At 39.2% G+C, this 18,428-nt stretch overlaps 1 protein-coding gene across 1 annotated transcript in view; it reads right to left on the bottom strand.

Annotated features, from left to right (window-relative positions):
- The window catches only part of trrap (transformation/transcription domain-associated protein), a 219,627-nt gene that overhangs the window by 168,295 nt on the left and 32,904 nt on the right, over nucleotides 1-18,428 (bottom strand). Inside the window, 5 exon segments of the mRNA XM_087997909.1 lie at nucleotides 1,750-1,947; nucleotides 2,471-2,688; nucleotides 3,455-3,654; nucleotides 8,484-8,635; nucleotides 16,420-16,620. Coding sequence (XP_087854035.1) covers nucleotides 1,750-1,947; nucleotides 2,471-2,688; nucleotides 3,455-3,654; nucleotides 8,484-8,635; nucleotides 16,420-16,620 — 969 coding nt within the window.

Below are 18,428 nucleotides of genomic sequence, written 5' to 3'. Positions count from 1 at the left end.
ATCATACCAAGCCTCCACCACCTCCCTAACTGATTTACACTGGCTCCCAGTTTGACAATACTGCCAGTCAAAAATTCTCCTCTTTACCTTTCAAATTCTCTATTTTCACAAGCTCCTGTCACCTCAAGCTTCTATATTCAGAGTTCCGAGCATTCTTTCAACTCTGGCTTGAACTGTCATTCATTTATTCCATCCTTGGATGTAGGCATTGCTAGCTAGGACAGCATTTAATACCCATCCCTAACTATCCAGCCTCAAACTTCATTTCTGCACCAATGGAACCAGCCTTCTGCTGCCTGGGGTCCCTCTGCTCTGGAATCCTTTCCACTTTTCTTTCCAACTTTAAGATATTCTTTAAAACTTGTCCCTTCAATCAAGCTTTCAGTCATTGTCTGAATATTGCATTACGCAGCTTGGTGTCAAATGTTGTTTCTGCGCCTTTGGATGCTTTATAACATGAAGATGTTAGTTGGCTGAAAAGCCATATCCTTCATGACTGACTGGTCAAGAGCGAGCACGTGGTAACCCTCGGCAAAGTGTCATGTTGAATCCAAAAATCGATTGGAGGCGGGAAGCAGAGGATGATGGTAGAGGAGTGTTTGATTAACCAGAAGTCTGCTTTTACTGGGACTTGGTGCTATGGATCTTCTTGTTTATACTGCACATTAATGATTGGGCCTTAAGTGTAAGGGATATGAGCAAGAAGTTCGTAGATGAGAAAAACTAGTGGGGTGCTGACCACTAAGGATGATAGCCATAAATTGCAGGAGGATATCAATGGACTGTTCAGGTGGGCATAATAGAGACAAATGGAATTCCACGTGGAAAAACGTGAGGTAATGAACTTGGAGAGGGCTAGCAAAGCAAAGGATTGCACTATGAATGGTAAGGCATTGGAAGTCCTGAAGATCTAAGGGACCTTGGTGTACATATTCACAGATCTGTGAAGGTAGCAGGGAAAGACAACAAAATGGCCAAGGCAGAGAATACAAGAGCAAGGAGGTTCATGCTGGAACTGTGTAAACACTGGTTGTGCCACAACTTGAGTACTGCATGTGGTTCTGATCACCTCATCATAGATAAGATGTAACTGTATCAGAGAGGGTACAGTGAAGAGTTACTAAGATGCAGCCTAGGACAGAGTTTGAGCCGAGAAGAAAAAGAAAATCAGATAGCCCTGGGTCATTTTCCTTTGAATAGCAAAAGGAAGAGAAGGGAACCAACAGAGATATATAAAAAATTATAAGGGGCATAGTTAACTTGGATAAGGCTGCATTTTTTCCATTAGTAGAGAAGTCAACAGACAGGGAGCATAAATTTAAAAGTATGAGGTAGAAGGTTAACAGGAGAGTTCAGAAGAATGTTTTTCATCCAAAAAGTGGTGGGAGACAAACTCATTGCCTGAAGGGATGGCAAGTCAAAAACTCTAACATTTGAGCAGCATTTCGATATTCCCTTCAGTTACCACAGAGGGAGGGCTATCGGCCAAAAGCTGGAAAACAGAATTAGAATCAGAAATTTGTTGATCAGTGCAAGCATGAGGGTTGAATGGCCTCCTCCAGTGTTGTAAGTGACTATGACTTTAGAAGAAAAAACGGTTGATTGCACTCACTGATTTATAAATCTAGTTTCAGTTCATGTACAATTCAACTGTAGTACAAGCACAAGCAGGTGCTACCATGAGCTAGATAAAAATAATGATGTGTCATGAATTTCATGTATCCCATAATCTCATGAGAAGCACAATACCTCTCCAGTCAGATCCATCATGACAAAAAGAAGAGCCTTCAAAAACGTTTGCTGATTCTGTAGGACCCAAATCAAAGGAAGGCGCTCCATCAAGAATTTAATGGACACGACACCACCAAGTTTAGCATACCAGGCTTGTTCATAACAGCAGGCACAAAGACGTTCCACAATGTACGAAAATAAAGGTAACAGGCATGCCTATTGGAATTTAAAACAAAACATTTCTCATTTGGTAACACCAAATACATTAAAAATTCTAATGATATGTTATTTATTACCTTGAACAGAATGTAACTTTTTTTTGAATGAGAAATGCCATTTAACTTCAGGTGGATATTAAAAAAAAACCCATGACAAGATTATGGAGAAGCCCAAACATACCACCACCCATCTCCCTACCCATTTGATCGACCCCTTAATCAACATCACTAAAAACAAAAAGAAACAGATCAACTGATCATTTATCACGTTGCTGTTACCATTAATTGAAATGCACTGTACGTACATTAGCTGCTACATTTCATATATTACAAATGGCTTCATTTCAAAAGCACATAACTGGCTGTGAAGATCTTTGGCATATTTCATGTTGTGAAAGGTGCTTTATAAACACAAGTTCTTGCCTTCCACTTTAGATTATTTACCAAGGGTTGTAAGTTAAAAATGATTATGCTTTGATAACATTGCTCAACATACCCATTAGAAATACAAAAGTGCCTACCCGTTCCTTTGAGCCTAAAATTATGCTTGCTACATCAAAGATAACAGCCAGAGCCACTTCTCCTATTTTGCAGAGCTCTTTTTCCTCATAAGCCATGCAAATGGCTATAGCATCAATAAGCACCAGTGGGTCCATTCCTTTTGATCCATTTTCTTCACTGTGGAACATGGCTGTGCTTGGCTGACTGCCTACTTGGTAACACTGAAGCAAGAAAGGGCCTGGGGAACACAATTAAAGATTTTTACACTACACACCACACAAAGTAAAAACACTGAATTGCAGGCTGCAGAAGAAAAGATAACATCTATAATTTATATTTTAGTGCAGACAATAAAGACCCAACAAATGTTTAAAAAGGTACAAGTCAGATCCCATATCTCCACCAAGCAATGCATTCCTTTACTGTAAGGATTTATTCAAGGTAATATTATTTGCTCCTTTCTCTCAATGTTGTTTGTGGGAGTGTACTACATGCAAACTGATGTTGTTTCCCTTTTTACAACAGTGATGTCACTTCAGAAGGACCTAGTGGTTGTGAAGTGCTTTGGGACATCCTGAAGACATGAAAAGAATGGAGTGGAATTATTTCTTTGAGCTTAAGCTGGAAGCTAAATTGTTTAAAGTGGCTGCATATACAATCAAGTTGCAAACAAAATGTTATTGAGCAGAAGTGTTATTACAAACTAAACATTTTTTTTAAACATAGATAAAATGTAGAAATTTTTTTAAAATGGTATTTAAAATATAATTTTAAATTTCATATAACACTGTCTTGTGATCCGAATTCCACCAGATTGACAAGTCCCAGATTTACTCTCTAACACATTCATGCATTTGTCAATTATGATTGTAATTTCACACCTGTGGAATTAAACCACAGCAATATCCTCCATTCAGTTCTACAAGGGTTTAATTTTTTGCTTGTAATAGCTTCAGAAAGGCCTCAGTTCAACCTCAACAATGTAGAAGGTGATATTTACTCACCACACTGTTGAGCTACTGCCACCATGGTGTAGTGACGGATCAAACTGGCCACAAAAGGCAGAGCACTAGGCCGCAGATCTTTAATGACAGCTGACATAAATGCTCCCGTCAAAGCCTGTTCAAATGTTTTACGAGCAGGTGTGTCTTGTGCTTTGTAACGGTGCGATATAATTACGCTTGGTATCGCCTTCTCGGTGAAACTGGAAGACAAAATGAAATTAATTTGAGAAAACCACTCACTGCATTATTAACAAGTCAACCATGAAAATCACACAGCAGGTAAAAGAGTTTCTTTAACATTTTGATAGAGCTGACCCAATTCAATTACTCCATTTTAATACTGTCAACTGCTGACCACAAATAAGATGGATGGTTCAATTTCATCACAGCTATTTAGGGCCAGCTGCTGCAAATAAGGCAAATGTGCTCCAAATGGTACAAGCGCTGACAACCAAATGCGATCATTGAGTGACGTTTCAATATTTACAGTGTGCTGTGCTCAAGTCATTTCATTTGATTTTGAAAAGCTGAAATGTTAAATCAATTTGGCAAAGAGAGCTATTATACCAAGATTGAGAAATGCTTATGCTGCTGCCCTTATTTGATAGATTTTAGTATTGCCTTTATTAAGAGATGTTTTTCCTCTTGCAGATTTTGCTTCAGTGGGTTTATGTTGTTCTTTTCACCTCAACTGAGTGCCAAAATCACAGACAATTTTTAGGCAAATGCTGGTGGATTATTCAACTCGGGTGGACTTTAAAGCAAAGCTGATATCCTGCCTGCACCAAACATTAATGTAAACATACACAACCCCATCACCCCCCACCATTCCAACTGGGGACTTCTAGTTAACCATCAGAAACAAATGAACCCAAGCAATCCTTTCCTAATTATAAGTGTTCAAAAGGCCATTTGTTCTGCCCCATTTGTGGTCGTCTAGCTGAAATAAGCAGAAAACATAAATCAAGTCCAAGGTGCTCTCTCTATGGTTCAGGTGCTCATTGGTTAACTTGTCAAGTAACATAGGTTGCGAATATCAAAGAAGTCCATAATTAATATTAACGCAAGTGTCTTTCATTGTGTTTCCTTAAAAAATGTATTCTGAGACTGTAGAAAGAGAGTCATAGAGATGTACAGCATGGAAACAGACCCTTTGGTCAAACTCGTCCATGCTGACCAGATATGCCAACCTAACCTAGTCCCACTTGCCAGCACCAGGCCCATATCCCTCCAAACCCTTCCTATTCATATACCCATCCAAATGCCTTTTAAATGTTGCAATTGTACCAGCCTCCACCACTTCCTCTGGCAGCTCATTCCATACACACATCACCCTCTGCATGAAAAAAAAGTTGCCCCTTAAGTCCCTTTTTATACATTTACCCTCTCACCCTAAACCTATGCTCTCTAGTTCTGGACTCCCCCACCCCAGGGAAAATACTTTGCCTATTTACCCTATCTATGCCCCTCATGATTTTATAAACCTCTATAAGGTCACCTCTCAGCCTTCGATGCTCTAGGAAAAACAGCCCCAGCCTATTCAGCCTCTCCCTATAGCTCAAATCCTCCAACCCTGAAAACATCCTTGTAAATCTTTTCTGAACCCTTTCAAGTTTCATAACATCTTTCCAATAGGAAGGAGACCAGAATTGCACAATAGTCAAAAAGTGCTCTACAACTGCAACATGAATTCACAACTCCTATAGTCAATGCTCTGACCAATAAAGGAAAGCATATCAAACGTTTTCTTCACTATCCTATCCACCTGTGACTTCATTTTCAAGGAACTATGAACCTGCATTCCAAGGTCTCTTTATTCAGCAACACTCCTTAGGACCTTACCATTAAGTGTAAATGTAAAGCTTTTATTCATTTCTAATCAATAAATTGACCAAATGAAGATCTAACATGCAAATCACTCTTAGAGAGGGTCACAAAAGTTGCATTATGACTCTACTCCAACAGAAATTTAAATGGAAGCTGCATTTTATCAGAATACCTCAGTAATTCAACAACTACCATCTAATCAGGAGCCAGTCTCATACATATGCAATGTAGTTTCGCTCACTTCGGATACCCCAAAATAACAATTATAGTTGGCAAACTTCTGCTCTTTCCTTTAGGGAAAATTGCACAAGTTCATTTATTGGGAAACAAGCATTGCGTGACCAACATTGGAGTGGTCAAATGATGCTGTCCATCACCCAGCATTCACTAACACATCATAAAACATTCTAGCACACAACTGCATTCAGGAAGTGAAGGTTTCAAGAATCCCAATAGAGAAATGGCTGCCATAATCACAAAACTACCATAATAATTAAACAAAATTTAATTTGCTGGCAGGAGGCCAAAAGGTATATAATTTGACTGCTTTGTCTACAATATGTTCACTGAACTTGCCCAAATGCAAAAATGTAAATTAGTTGCAATTATGTTTATCAACTAACCTAAAAATCAGTGATTCTAATTTTTACTGCAAATCATATTAAAAAGAAGAATAAACTCTGATTAATCTGCACAGAACATGCATTTTCAAAATTTGTGGAATAAAATCAGAATTGTAATTATTGATGCTTTAAAGTGATGAAAAGGATCACAAGTAGGAGCAGAAAATCATGCAGACACTTGAGACTACAATCATTGAAACATATATACAAATTAGGAGTAGGCCATTCAGCCTCTCAATCCTGTTCCACCATTCAATAAGATTGTGCCTTCAACTCCACTTGATTAGCTGCTTCAAAAACGGTTTCTCATATGTTTTCTGTATAAAAGAGGTTTCAATAGATATCCCTTTTGTACTCAAGATTCCTGTGTAAAGAGAAACTGTAGACTATGCATCTACAAATACATTAAGGACAAAAGGGTAACGAGGGAGAGAATAGGGCCCCTCAAAGATCAACAAGTCAGCCTTTGTGTGGAGCCGCAGATATGGGAGAGATACTAAACAAGTATTTTGCATCAGTATTTACTGTGGAAAAGGATTTGGAAGATGTAGAAAGTCAGGAAATAGATGGTGACACCTTGCAAAATGTCCAGATTACAGAGGAGGAAGTGCTGGATGTCTTGAAACGCATAAAGGTGGATAAGTTCCCAGGACCTGATCAGGTGTACCCTAGAACTCTGTGGGAAGCTAGAGAAGTGATTGCTGGGCCTCTTGCTGAGATATTTATATCATCGATAGTCACAGGTGAGGTGCCGGAAGACTGGAAGTTGGCTAATGTGGTGCCACTGTTTAAGAAGGGTGGTAAGGACAAGCCAGGGAACTATAGGCCAGTGAGCCTGACCTCGGTGGTGGACAAGTTGTTGGATGGAATCCTGAGGGACAGGATGTACATGTATTTGGAAAGGCAAGGACTGATTAGGGATAGTCAACGTGGCTTTGTGCGTGGGAAATCACGTCTCACAAACTTGATTTGGGTCTTTTGAAGTAATAACAAAGAGGATTGATGAGGGCAGAGCAGTAGATATGATCTATATGGACTTCAGTAAGGCATTTGACAAGGTTCCCCATGGGAGACTGATTAGCAAGGTTAGATTAGATTAGATTAGATTAGATTACATTACAGTGTGGAAACAGGCCCTTTGGCCCAACAAGTCCACACCGACCCGCCGAAGCGAAACCCACCCATACCCCTACATTTACCCGTTACCTAACACTACGGGCAATTTAGCATGGCCAATTCACCTGACCCTGCACATCTTTGTGACTGTGGGAGGAAACCGGAGCACCCGGAGGAAACCCACGCAGACACGGGGAGAACGTGCAAACTCCACACAGTCAGTCGCCTGAGGCGGGAAGTGAACCCGGGTCTCAGGCGCTGTGAGGCAGCAGTGCTAACCACTGTGCCACCGTGCCGCCCAAAATCTCATGGAATACAGGGAGAACCAGCCATTTGGATACAGAACTGGCTCAAAGGTAGAAGACAGAGGGTGGTGGTGGAGGGTTGTTTTTCAGACTGGAGGCCTGTGACCAGTAGAGTGCCACAAGGATCGGTGCTGGGTCCTCTACTTTGTCATTTACATAAATGATTTGGATGCGCACATAAGTGGTACAGTTAGTAAGTTTGCTGATGACACCAAAATTGGACAGTGGGCAGTGAAGAAGGTTACCTCCGATTACAACAGGATCTTGACCAGATGGGCCAATGGGCTGAGAAGTAGCAGATGGAGCTCAATTCAGATAAATGCGAGGTGCTGCATTTTGGGAAAGCAAGTCTTAGCAGGACTTATACTCTTAATGGTAAGATCCTAGGGAGTGTTGCTGAACAAAGAGACCTTGGAGTGCGGTTCATAGCTCCTTGAAAATAGATTTGCAGGTAGATAGGATAGTGAAGGCTGTGTTTGGTATGCTTTCTTTTATTGGTCAGATTATTGAGTACAGAAGTTGGGAGGTCATGTTGTGGCTGAAAACGACATTGGTTAGGCCACTGTTGGAATATTGCGTGCAATTCTGGTCTCCTTCCTATCGGAAAGATGTTGTGAAACTTGAAAGGGTTCAGAAAAGATTTACAAGGATGCTGCCAGGGTTGGAGGATTTGAGCTATAGGGAGAGGCTGAATAGACTGGGGCTGTTTTCCCTGGAGCGTCAGAGGCTGAGGGGTGACCTTATAGAGGCTTACAAAATTATTAGGGGCATGGATAGGATAAATAGACAAAGTCTATTCCCTGGGGTCGGGGAGTCCAGAACTAGAGGGCATAGGTTTAGGGTGAGAGGAGAAAGATATAAAAAAGACCTATGGGGCAACTTTTTCACACAGAGTGGTACGTGTATGGAATGAGCTGCCAGAGGAAGTGGAGGAGGCTGGTACAATTGCAACATTTAAAAAGCATTTGGATGGGTATACGAATAGGAAGGATATGGGCTGGGTGCTGGCAGGTGGGACTAGATTGGGTTGGGATATCTGGTCGGCATAGATGGGCTGGACTGATGGGTCTGTTTCCATGCTGTATATCTGAATGACACTACGACTCTAATTATGAATTTTTATATTCAATTTCTACACTAAATCTCTGCTGTCCTTACTTCGGATGGGCAAGTAGTTGGTATAATGAATGCTTGTTGTCATCCAAGCTCATCATTGCCACCAAAAAGCATTTGATAACTTCCCAAGCCTGGCGACGATAATATGGCTCTGTGTTGGCACTCTTCAGACAATCCAAAGCAGTTTCAATTGCCTAGAATAAAAACCAAAACAGCATTTGTAGACAAAATCAAAACAATTTTGAAGTTCCATCCCATGTCCCACTGAAATTTCATTAAACTATGGAATTTTTAAGACATATATTTAGGCTATAGTCGAACATGAACAGCGGCCCTGCATGCAATGAGGTGCCACCCTGCATACAATGACACGAGCAGGTACGCTTTGCAGATTGTCAAACTGGTACACTGCATTTGACACAAACAAAACAGCAATTTACCATTGTTCAATTTACAGCATACATAAAGGATTTTTTATTTGCCTCAGAAACAAAGCTGGCATTCAGGTGGGACAAAAACCTCGAGTACCATCTCTCATTAATTAATATGCAGTGCTCTAATAGCAACAAACTTTTCAAGGGATGAAGATTGAATTGGCTGTATGCATCATAGCAACATATTCATCCTATATTCAGTGCTTTCCTTTCAAACAAGAGGCACCATACAATTGGTTTGTCTGATCTTTATAAAAAGGTTATCTTCTCTTGATATATTCACTTGTTGAAACACAGGATAGCCATTTCAAAGAGACTGATTTAAGGTCAATTTCATGATAGCACAATAAATTCCATGATTACTATCATATTTTTAATTTTGAAAATATCTTTGTATTTCCTGCAGTTAGTCATTTCCAAGGACAATGACAGATCACTGCTATGTTCCAGAGGTCATGTAAAATGTGAAAGTTAAACTATCTCAGGGGTGAATAATCTTTGAAATCTATTTCAAATGTTAACCCACTTCAAGAAACACGGAGCCAAATTGTTCAGCCCCAATGGGCATTCAGACTGCACCACAACTTGGCAAAACAAAATCCACATTTGCTGAAGCACTGACACAGATGCTTCTTTCCACTGCTGCATGTGCCACAGTTCTAAACAAATGATTTTAACCCCACAGATAACTCTAGAATGATCATTAATTCAAGTAAAAACCCTATTGTCATTCTGATCAATTGTTTAAAATAGAGATCATCTATTTAAATGAAGGGGAACTTTTCTTCAACAGTAATATGAGCCACTAGATAGATAACTTAACCTGTGACTACAATGTTATTCAATTGCCAAATATCTATAACCCACTCCTATGTGGGATGAAATCTGCCTTTAGTAGCTCATTGCTCAGTATTTAGTTTGCAATATAAAGTACAATACAAAAAACTAATGCATTTAGAGAAAGGCCCAGTTGAAGTGCTCTGCATGCCACAACAAATACACCTCCAATAATTCATTCCTGATCTATTTGTTAAGGAAGAAAGATCAGTATAAATTCCAAATGGCATTTTAGTCAAATGATTCAGCCCTAGATTCTTGTAATTTAGTACAGTGAAACACCATATCCAATGTTTGACTGGATGTATGGAAAACACAATTTGTAACACATGACTTTTAAAGAAAACACCAAACACAAAGTCTGACCTGCATTTCTACAGTACCTTCCATTGCCTCAAAAGGTCTCAAAGCATTCTACAGACAATGAAGCATTTCTGAAACATAGTCACAATTGTTATCTAGGAAATTATGCCTTCCAGTTTGCAGGTAGTAAGCTTTCACAAAAAGTTGATAGTGACCAGTTAGTGTTTGAGACCAGGGCTCCTCTTCAAAATAGTACCATGGGACATTTTGTGTCCACCAGGGGGACAGACATGATATTGGTTTAACTTCTCATCCAAAAGATAACATCCCAACAGGCAGCATATTCTCAGTACTACATGGAGGCTCACCTTTGATTTTGTGCTCAAGTTATGGAATGCAACTTGAATTTAATCACATGACTCAGAGGCAAGAGTGCTACCCAGTGACAGAAGACGACTTGAAAATTACAAGCATTATGTTATCTGTCAACAAAACAACAATGGAAAATTCACTCAGGTCATCATGAATGAGAAATTTCATGATGCAGCTGGCTGTAAACTGAAAACCAATTCACCTATTCATTAATGTGAAATTATTCAACTAATGGTGCGAAGTGACTGCTGCAAGTGACTGTCCTATTGAAAGGCAAACAATTTGTCTATGGAGGAAAATATTTTTAGACTACCATTTCTAGAATCAACCATCAGGCTATATCACCAACTTTAATCAAAGTCCATCAAGATTTCACTATACAGTCAAGTCTTATCTACAGACCACTGAAGTGGGCCACATGAATACAGTAAAAATGAAAAATTTTTTTAAAACCAAAAATGCTCATTGTACCATACAAATAACTCTTCAAGCTACAAGTCTAGTGTGAGGAAGATAATTTTTTTTTAAACACAATCAGAACCTCTCACTAAATGAAAATGACTGGCCTGCCAGCACCAACTCTATGTTTACTAAGCTTTATCCATTTACTTTTAAAATGGCAAGCCTCAAACATTAAGCACAGATGCCTTTTTAAAATTCTGTTCACGAGTGCCACATATTTATTACAGCAATTTACAAGGAGTAGTACTTTCAATCACCCATTTCAACTCAAAGCTTGCTCGTGGAATATGAAATGCAAAATTCTAAATCAGCTTTTCAAGCTGAACAAGAACTCCCTATATAGAAAAATGACTTTTCCTTGGCAGTACTATTTAAACATGTTGAATGAATGAATATGTATTGCTGTGTTACAATATAATAGTATATATTTATGACCACTTTTTAAGAGCAGGGTGTGTTTATTTGTAAAGCAATCGTTTGATTTGATGTTTTTCCATTTTATTCTTCTGTATCATTATAAATAAAGTCAAGCACTAAGTACCAATCACCCAGAATGTTGGGACAGCATGGCTTTGAAGAAAGAAAATGACATGAACCACAGGCACAAATTCCACAGCTAGGATTTGATTGAATAGTTTTATATTCTGACAATATTTTGTGTCAGATCCAATTGTATGGTTAGACACATTAACAAACTAACAACACCATTTGTTAAAAGTATGAGCTTTGGAATAAAACAATAGTGTGACCATTTTTCAATCCAGAGGAAGGCTAGGAATCGAAAACAGGTTTATTGATTTAACCTCACTTTCATTACCTGAAGATTTTAAATGCCATACATTTACAACAGATTAATGCAAAATGGTAAAAGTGTGTTATAACTATAAAACCCTCTCAAAGTTTTAAAAAATGTTTATCATTGTAAACACTTTTGACTTTTACAAGTGATTTACATTTTCACATTTTGAAAAGAGAGGGTGCTCTTTGCTTTGACTCCCTTGTATACCGAGATACTGTGCACAACACAAGTACAAAAGAATTAACTTCCCAAAAGAATTGTTGATTTTAATTTTAAAAGATATGATGTCTGCTCAGAAAGCTGATCAACGGACTCCTCAAAATGTTTCTGACACTGAACTCAGTGAAACTGTTGAGAACTTGGTCATCTACTACTATTACTTAATGCAAAAAGATGCAACATGACAATAATTCAGTCTTTCTTCTAAATGCTATGACTCTTAAAATTGTCAATCCCTTCCCAGTAGTGGAGGCTGGTACAATTATAACATTTCAAAGGCACCTGGATGGGTATATGAATACAAAGGATTTAGAGGAACATAGGCCAAGTGTTGGTAATGGGACTAGATTAATTTAGGATATCTGATCGGCATGGAGAAGTTAGACCGAAGGATCGGTTTCCGTGCCGTACATCTATGACTCAGTTGCCCTTTGCCAAATTAGCATTTTCACAAAAATGTATCCCACATTATAACATCGATTACACTTCAAAAAGGTACTTCAGTGCAACACTGAAAGATTTCACAACACGCGATACAATTTATTTCCAACAGTAAAATAATGTCTTTCATTGTTTTTTATTAAAACAGTTAAACTCTAAGTGCACAGGAAAGCTGTGAAGGTTAGAAAGGCATCACATTCTATTGTTTCTGCCAAATTAATTGATTATAGTAAGGGCACAACTGGATGAAGACACCGCCAAATCAGAGAGCTAGTCATACATCACCCACTGGTCAGGGTGCATACATGAAGTATGACTAATTGAAGAATAGCTGCCTGGTCAACACTTGACACTAAACTTCACAGAAAAACTTTCCATCAGTCAGACAAGAAGAAACAGCGTTCTGTTTAAAGAATGATGTTCATTCATTTCGAATAATTCACATGAAATCCTATGATTCTACAATTATACTATTCGGTCATTGATAATACTTTTCCAACACAACCTTTTTGTTTAACTGTTCGTTTACTATTTCGTAAAGCAGCTGATGTGAATAAATTGTAAGGATCACCCTACAGCCGCCACACCATTTCTTAACCACCAATTGTAAATTTTTGGGGCACATGCCTTTTGGTGAGGAGTTTCAGTTTGGGGTGTTATATTTATTTTCGTTAATTAGAATTGTGCTATAATGTAAACAGAGAGCACAGAAAAAGTTGCAGTGAAGATGGGGACAAATTAATTGCATATTTTAATGCTGTCAATCAAAATTAACTGCACATCGAAGGGAAATGCTCCAGGTGGAAGCAGAGCAGTTAAATTGAATTAAGGACTTTAATACAACTCCTGATGGGTTTTTACTTAGAAAAGCTCACAAGTTAGGGAAGAAACTGAATACCTGCAAACCCATTCCTGTTACTGGATTACTTCCATTTTCAAATGACCCAAGCTACAAGACAACCAAAGAATAGCCTTTCACATTGAGCTGACGCTGTACATGGACTTAGTCATTTTCTTGTTCTTCCTGTCCCAAAAAGCTGAATGCCACAGGATTTTACAGCACTTCAGCACAAAAATGTATATGCTTTTAATTCTTTTGACTTCCACAAGTCTTTTGCCTCCACTTATTCAGACAATCTCTGCAAATATTGCTGTATGACTCATAAGGTAAATTAACAGAACCTGAGTCAACTCACTTCCAAGTTATTCCCGTTTTTCTGTGGGCAAATGACCAGTCACTACCAGCCGTCAATATGAGGGTTAGCAGTCTCACCTCCGAACACAGGTTGTGGATTCAAGTTCCGCTCCATATAATCCAAGATGACACTTCCAGTATAGTACTGGCAGACACAGCGTGATCAGATGAGGTGTTAAATCCAAGTCTCATTTCGCCTCTTAGGGTAGATACAACTGATCCTGTAGCACTACATCAAATTCTATTGGGGGGGGGGGGGGGGTGGAGTTCTGATCAATATTTGTCCTTCATATATCATTGAAATCATAATTCTGTGTTCAGATGCTGCCAAACATGTGCTTTATGTAATCTCTATTTTTGTTTCTGGTTTACATTATCTGCAGTTCTTTCAATTTTTACAGACTGGGGAATACATTTTTCTTCCAAACCCAGTGAGGTAAGATATTCCTTAACAATACTATAATTGCCAATTCTTGCCACACTGTGGTAGTGTACTTAATACTGGATACACAACGCTGCATCAAATAAACCTACAATATACACTGTTTAAACAGTGCCATCAAGTGGCTGCAATCAATATGGCAAGATTTTCAATGTATAAAGGGTACATAGGTAACTCAGAACCCCATAATTTGCTTTATGGGGCCTTTTTCTTTAGACAATAAAGATCTCAGAAAAAGTTGTATGTGAAGTGGAAAGAATTCAAGAGTTTGCTATACAAAGAACAGGCAATCCTAATCTATCTCTGTATCTTGGCTGAAAGCAGCTCCTATCTAAAACAACATGTAACATAGCCCTCTGTGTTTAAGCACTGATGATGCAAGAGAACTACCATGTGTATAACTTCCTACAAATGCTAAAATCTCAATGATTCATCAACATTACAGCAACAGCATAGCTTAGAAGTTTGAAACTAGGTTAACTGGAGAGAATGGAGAAAGAAAGGTATTAGAATTAAAATCCGTGAATCATAACAGTTAAAAAAAACATTTTGCAAGAGCTCAGATCACATGAGAAATCAATGCCTTGGCAGAGATTTCAGAGATCAACAAGCCAGCACAATTTGAGAAGATATATGTATTAAAATGCAAGCTATTTAACTTTGGTTGGGTACTCAGCTGTACAACAGGGTGGTTATGTTGAAAGCGAGTCTTGAGAAGATTTGTAGCCCAGGTTGAGGTTCTGGATGTAGATTTGCTCGCTGAACTAGATTAGATTAGATTACTTTAGGATTACTTAGTGTGGAAACAGGCCCTTCGGCCCAACAAGTCCACACCGCCCCGCCGAAGCGCAACCCACCCATACCCCTACATTTACCCCTTACCTAACACTACGGACAATTTAGCACGGCCAATTCACCTGACCTGCACATCTTTGGACTGAGAGAGGAAACCGGAGCACCCGGAGGAAACCCACGCAGACACGGGGAGAACGTGCAAACTCCACAGAGTCAGTTGCCTGAGGCGGGAATTGAACCCGGTCTCTAGCGCTGTGAGGCAGCAGTGCTAAACACTGTGCCACCGTGCCGCCCACTTTTTTAAATTGAAGGTTTTTTTTTAACTAGAAGGTTCATTTCCAGACATTTCATCACTCTACTAGTGTGCCCATCTTCAGTGGGCCTCTGGGCGAAGCACTGCTGATGGTTCCTGCTTTCTATTTATATGTTTGGGTTTCTTTGGGTTGGTGATGTCATTTCCTGTGGTGGTGTCATTTCCTGTTCTTTTTCACAAGGGGGGTAGATGAGGTCTAACTCGATGTGTTTGTTGATAGAGTTCCGGTTGGAATGCCATGCTTCTAGAAATTCTCATGCGTTTCTCTGTTTGGCTTGTCCGAGGATGGATGTGTTGTCCCAGTCGGTGTCCTTCCTTATCCGAATGTAGGAATACTAGTGAGAGAGGGTCATGTCGTTTTGTGGCTAGTTGACATACTGAAAACTAAACACCAGGATACATGAACATCAACTAGCCACACAACGACATGCTCCTCTCTCACTAGTATCCTTACATTCAGATAAGGAAGGACACCACTTAGACTGGGACAACACATCCATCCTAGGACAAGCCAAACAGAGACACGCACGAGAATTCCTAGAAACACATTCCAACTGGAACTATCAAAAAAGAGGTAGACCCCATCTACGACCCCCCTGAGAAAAACAGGAAATGACATCACCAACCCAAAGAAACACAAAACATAAATAGAAAGCAGGAATCATCAGCAGTGCTTCGCCCAGAGGCCCACTGAAGATATTACCGAGTAGGGTGACGAAACGTCTGGAAATAAACGTTCCAGCTCAGCGAGCAAACCTACACCCAGGTTATGTTGAAAGACTCTTGAGCTAGAACAAGAATCACAGACATAAAAAGACAGAGAGAATAATATCCATTTCTACAGCACCTTTCCTGACCTCAGAATATCCTACACTGCAGAATAACTAATGAAGGCTTATTGAAGTAAAGAGCAGTAAGCAAGACATAGAACATGTGCAGCAAGGTCCCACAAACGGCAATGAGAAGGTGATCAGATTATCAATTTTTGTGATGTTCTTTGATGGGCAAATATTGTCTAATAAACCCAAGAGAACTTCTCTGCTCTTCCTTACAATTGTGTTATTGGACCATTTATTTCCACCTTAAAAGGAGACCTGTGCCTTGATTTACCATCTCTCCAAAAGGCAGAATCCTCCAAAAGAGCAGCACCCTCTATGTCAGTACTGAATGTGTCAGTCAGGACTTTGGGCTCAAATCCCTAGAGTTGGTAGAGAACCTGCTGATCCAGAGGCATCAGAGCTACCAACTGAGTCACAACTGAATGAACCAGTAGGTGTTCCAATCTGCAGCATGGCTGTCACCATGACAAAACCAAAAATCCAATCATACACAAATTAATTATTTTCTATTGGTGTGCAAGCCTCACCTTCTCCATAGGAAGTTGGATAGATGCCTTACAGTCAGAAAACTCAGCTGTAATGCTTGGTCCCTGCACTTCGGTAATAACGTACTGCAGTTTTTGAGACTCCTTTAGCATCTTCCGATTGCTTCCACCAAATTTGCCCAGCACACGGTAGGCCACGTGGGAGATGCTGTCGGCTGGGTTACGCAAAGTACGCCATAAAGCCTGTGTAAAAAATTTTAGAAAACATAATTCTTCAACTAGTAACTTAGTAATTGTTATAGCTACTACATTGATTCTGGCATTTATTCAAATACTGGGGGAACAAAAACACAACATAGAAAAATCAGTGGTTGGCACTGCTCACTCACAGAACCAGGAATCCAGGTTCGTTTTCAGCCTTGGGTGACTGTCTATGTGAAGTCTGCACATTCTCCCTATATCTGCATTGGTTTCCTCTGGGTGCTCTGTTTCCTCCCACAGTCCAAAGATGCGAAGGTTAGGTGATTGAACCATTCTAAATTTCCCATAGTACCCAGAGATTATGCAAGGAGGTGGGTTAGCCTTGGTAAAAATCCCAAGTGGGGTTAAGCGGATGGGGTCGGGGATGGGTCTGGCTCGGATGCTCTTCGGACTCAATGGGCCAAACGACCTCTGTTTGCACTATTATATGGATTCTAGGACAATTGGGACTTGTTGTCCTAAATCAAAGGATGCCGAAATTCCAACTATCTCAGGTCCTAAGCAGTGTACTTTGTGGGTCTGAAAGCTTGCAGTACTTAATGATGGGAAAGTACCCCCAGGAATACAATACAATCATCCAACAATGGATGATATAATATTAAGGTGAGACAAATAGAATGAATGAAAGAGAGATCATTCAGCCCATCACATCGTTCAAAAATTGATTCATTCAGCACCACCTTCACGTCCTTTCTCCAAAGCCTTGCAATTTGCATTCCCCTCCCCATCTAACCCCTAAACTTCCATCAAGTATTTTTGCAAATTCACTTATTGAAGTTAGTACTGAACTTGCTTCCATCATCTTTATAAAGGGAGAAATGAATAGAAGGAATGGAGAATAAAGGTGATATAGATGGAGACTCACAGTTGGGCCAAATGATATTTTAGCTCGATGTAATTATATTCTATCACATTTAATAATTGCGGATGCAAAATGATTAAAAACAGGAAATGCTAGAAATACTCAGCAAGTCTGATAACGTGGTGAGAAGGAGGATTAAATGTTGAGTAATAGGTATTAACAACTGTAAAACAGGGAGCTTGGGAGCAGCAGGGGTAAAAAGGCAGGAATTAAATAAAAATTGTTTCTTTAGAAAATGAAGCAAATCAGATTTAGCGTTGACAAAGCACCTTGAAACATTATTGAAAGGACAGTATTCATGAGGCAAACAGCCATTTTCCTCACAACATTCAAAGTTCATGTGAATTGTTAATTAATATCTTGAAATTATGAATTTCTAAATTATCAACTTTATAATAAACTTATAAACTTTATAATAATCTCGCTTAAGATCCTGATTATAAACCTAGACTCCTTAAATGTACATTCTTTCCTGCGAAAATTAAATCAAATTCCTAAATTAGAAAAAAGCTTCAATCATACTCAAATTGTTCTTCAGAAATACAACTACTATTTTCCTCCAAATGACTCTTCAGTTGCAATTACAACAAAAAGATTTGAACAGTGCTGCCATCCTGCAAATGAACTGTTATCGTGCCCAGTGTTATTTACTGTATCCCATGTATTCTGATAGTATTTAATTCTCTTTGAAGCTCAGGAGTATGTAATTCTGAACAGCAAACTCTATTAAAGGTAATAAAAATTACAATAGCAAAGCATCACAGCAGGAGTTTTAACAACATTACAGTTTAAATTTGTGAATTCCATTTCTTTCTCTCCGAGTGTTTCCTGTTTGACTTTGAGATTGTTGTGGGGAGGAATTCATGGATATCTCAACACAAAATAGTTGATTTATTGCAAGCTATCTCACATTTCTGTAATGAAATAA

This window comes from Chiloscyllium plagiosum, unplaced genomic scaffold (assembly GCF_037043375.1).
Source record: "Chiloscyllium plagiosum isolate Xiang-an unplaced genomic scaffold, Cpla_swu_hap1 HiC_scaffold_20, whole genome shotgun sequence".
NCBI classification, from domain to species: domain Eukaryota; kingdom Metazoa; phylum Chordata; class Chondrichthyes; order Orectolobiformes; family Hemiscylliidae; genus Chiloscyllium; species Chiloscyllium plagiosum.
The sequence above is the reverse complement of the archived record's forward strand: the minus strand, read 5'-3'. Positions and strand labels throughout refer to the sequence as shown.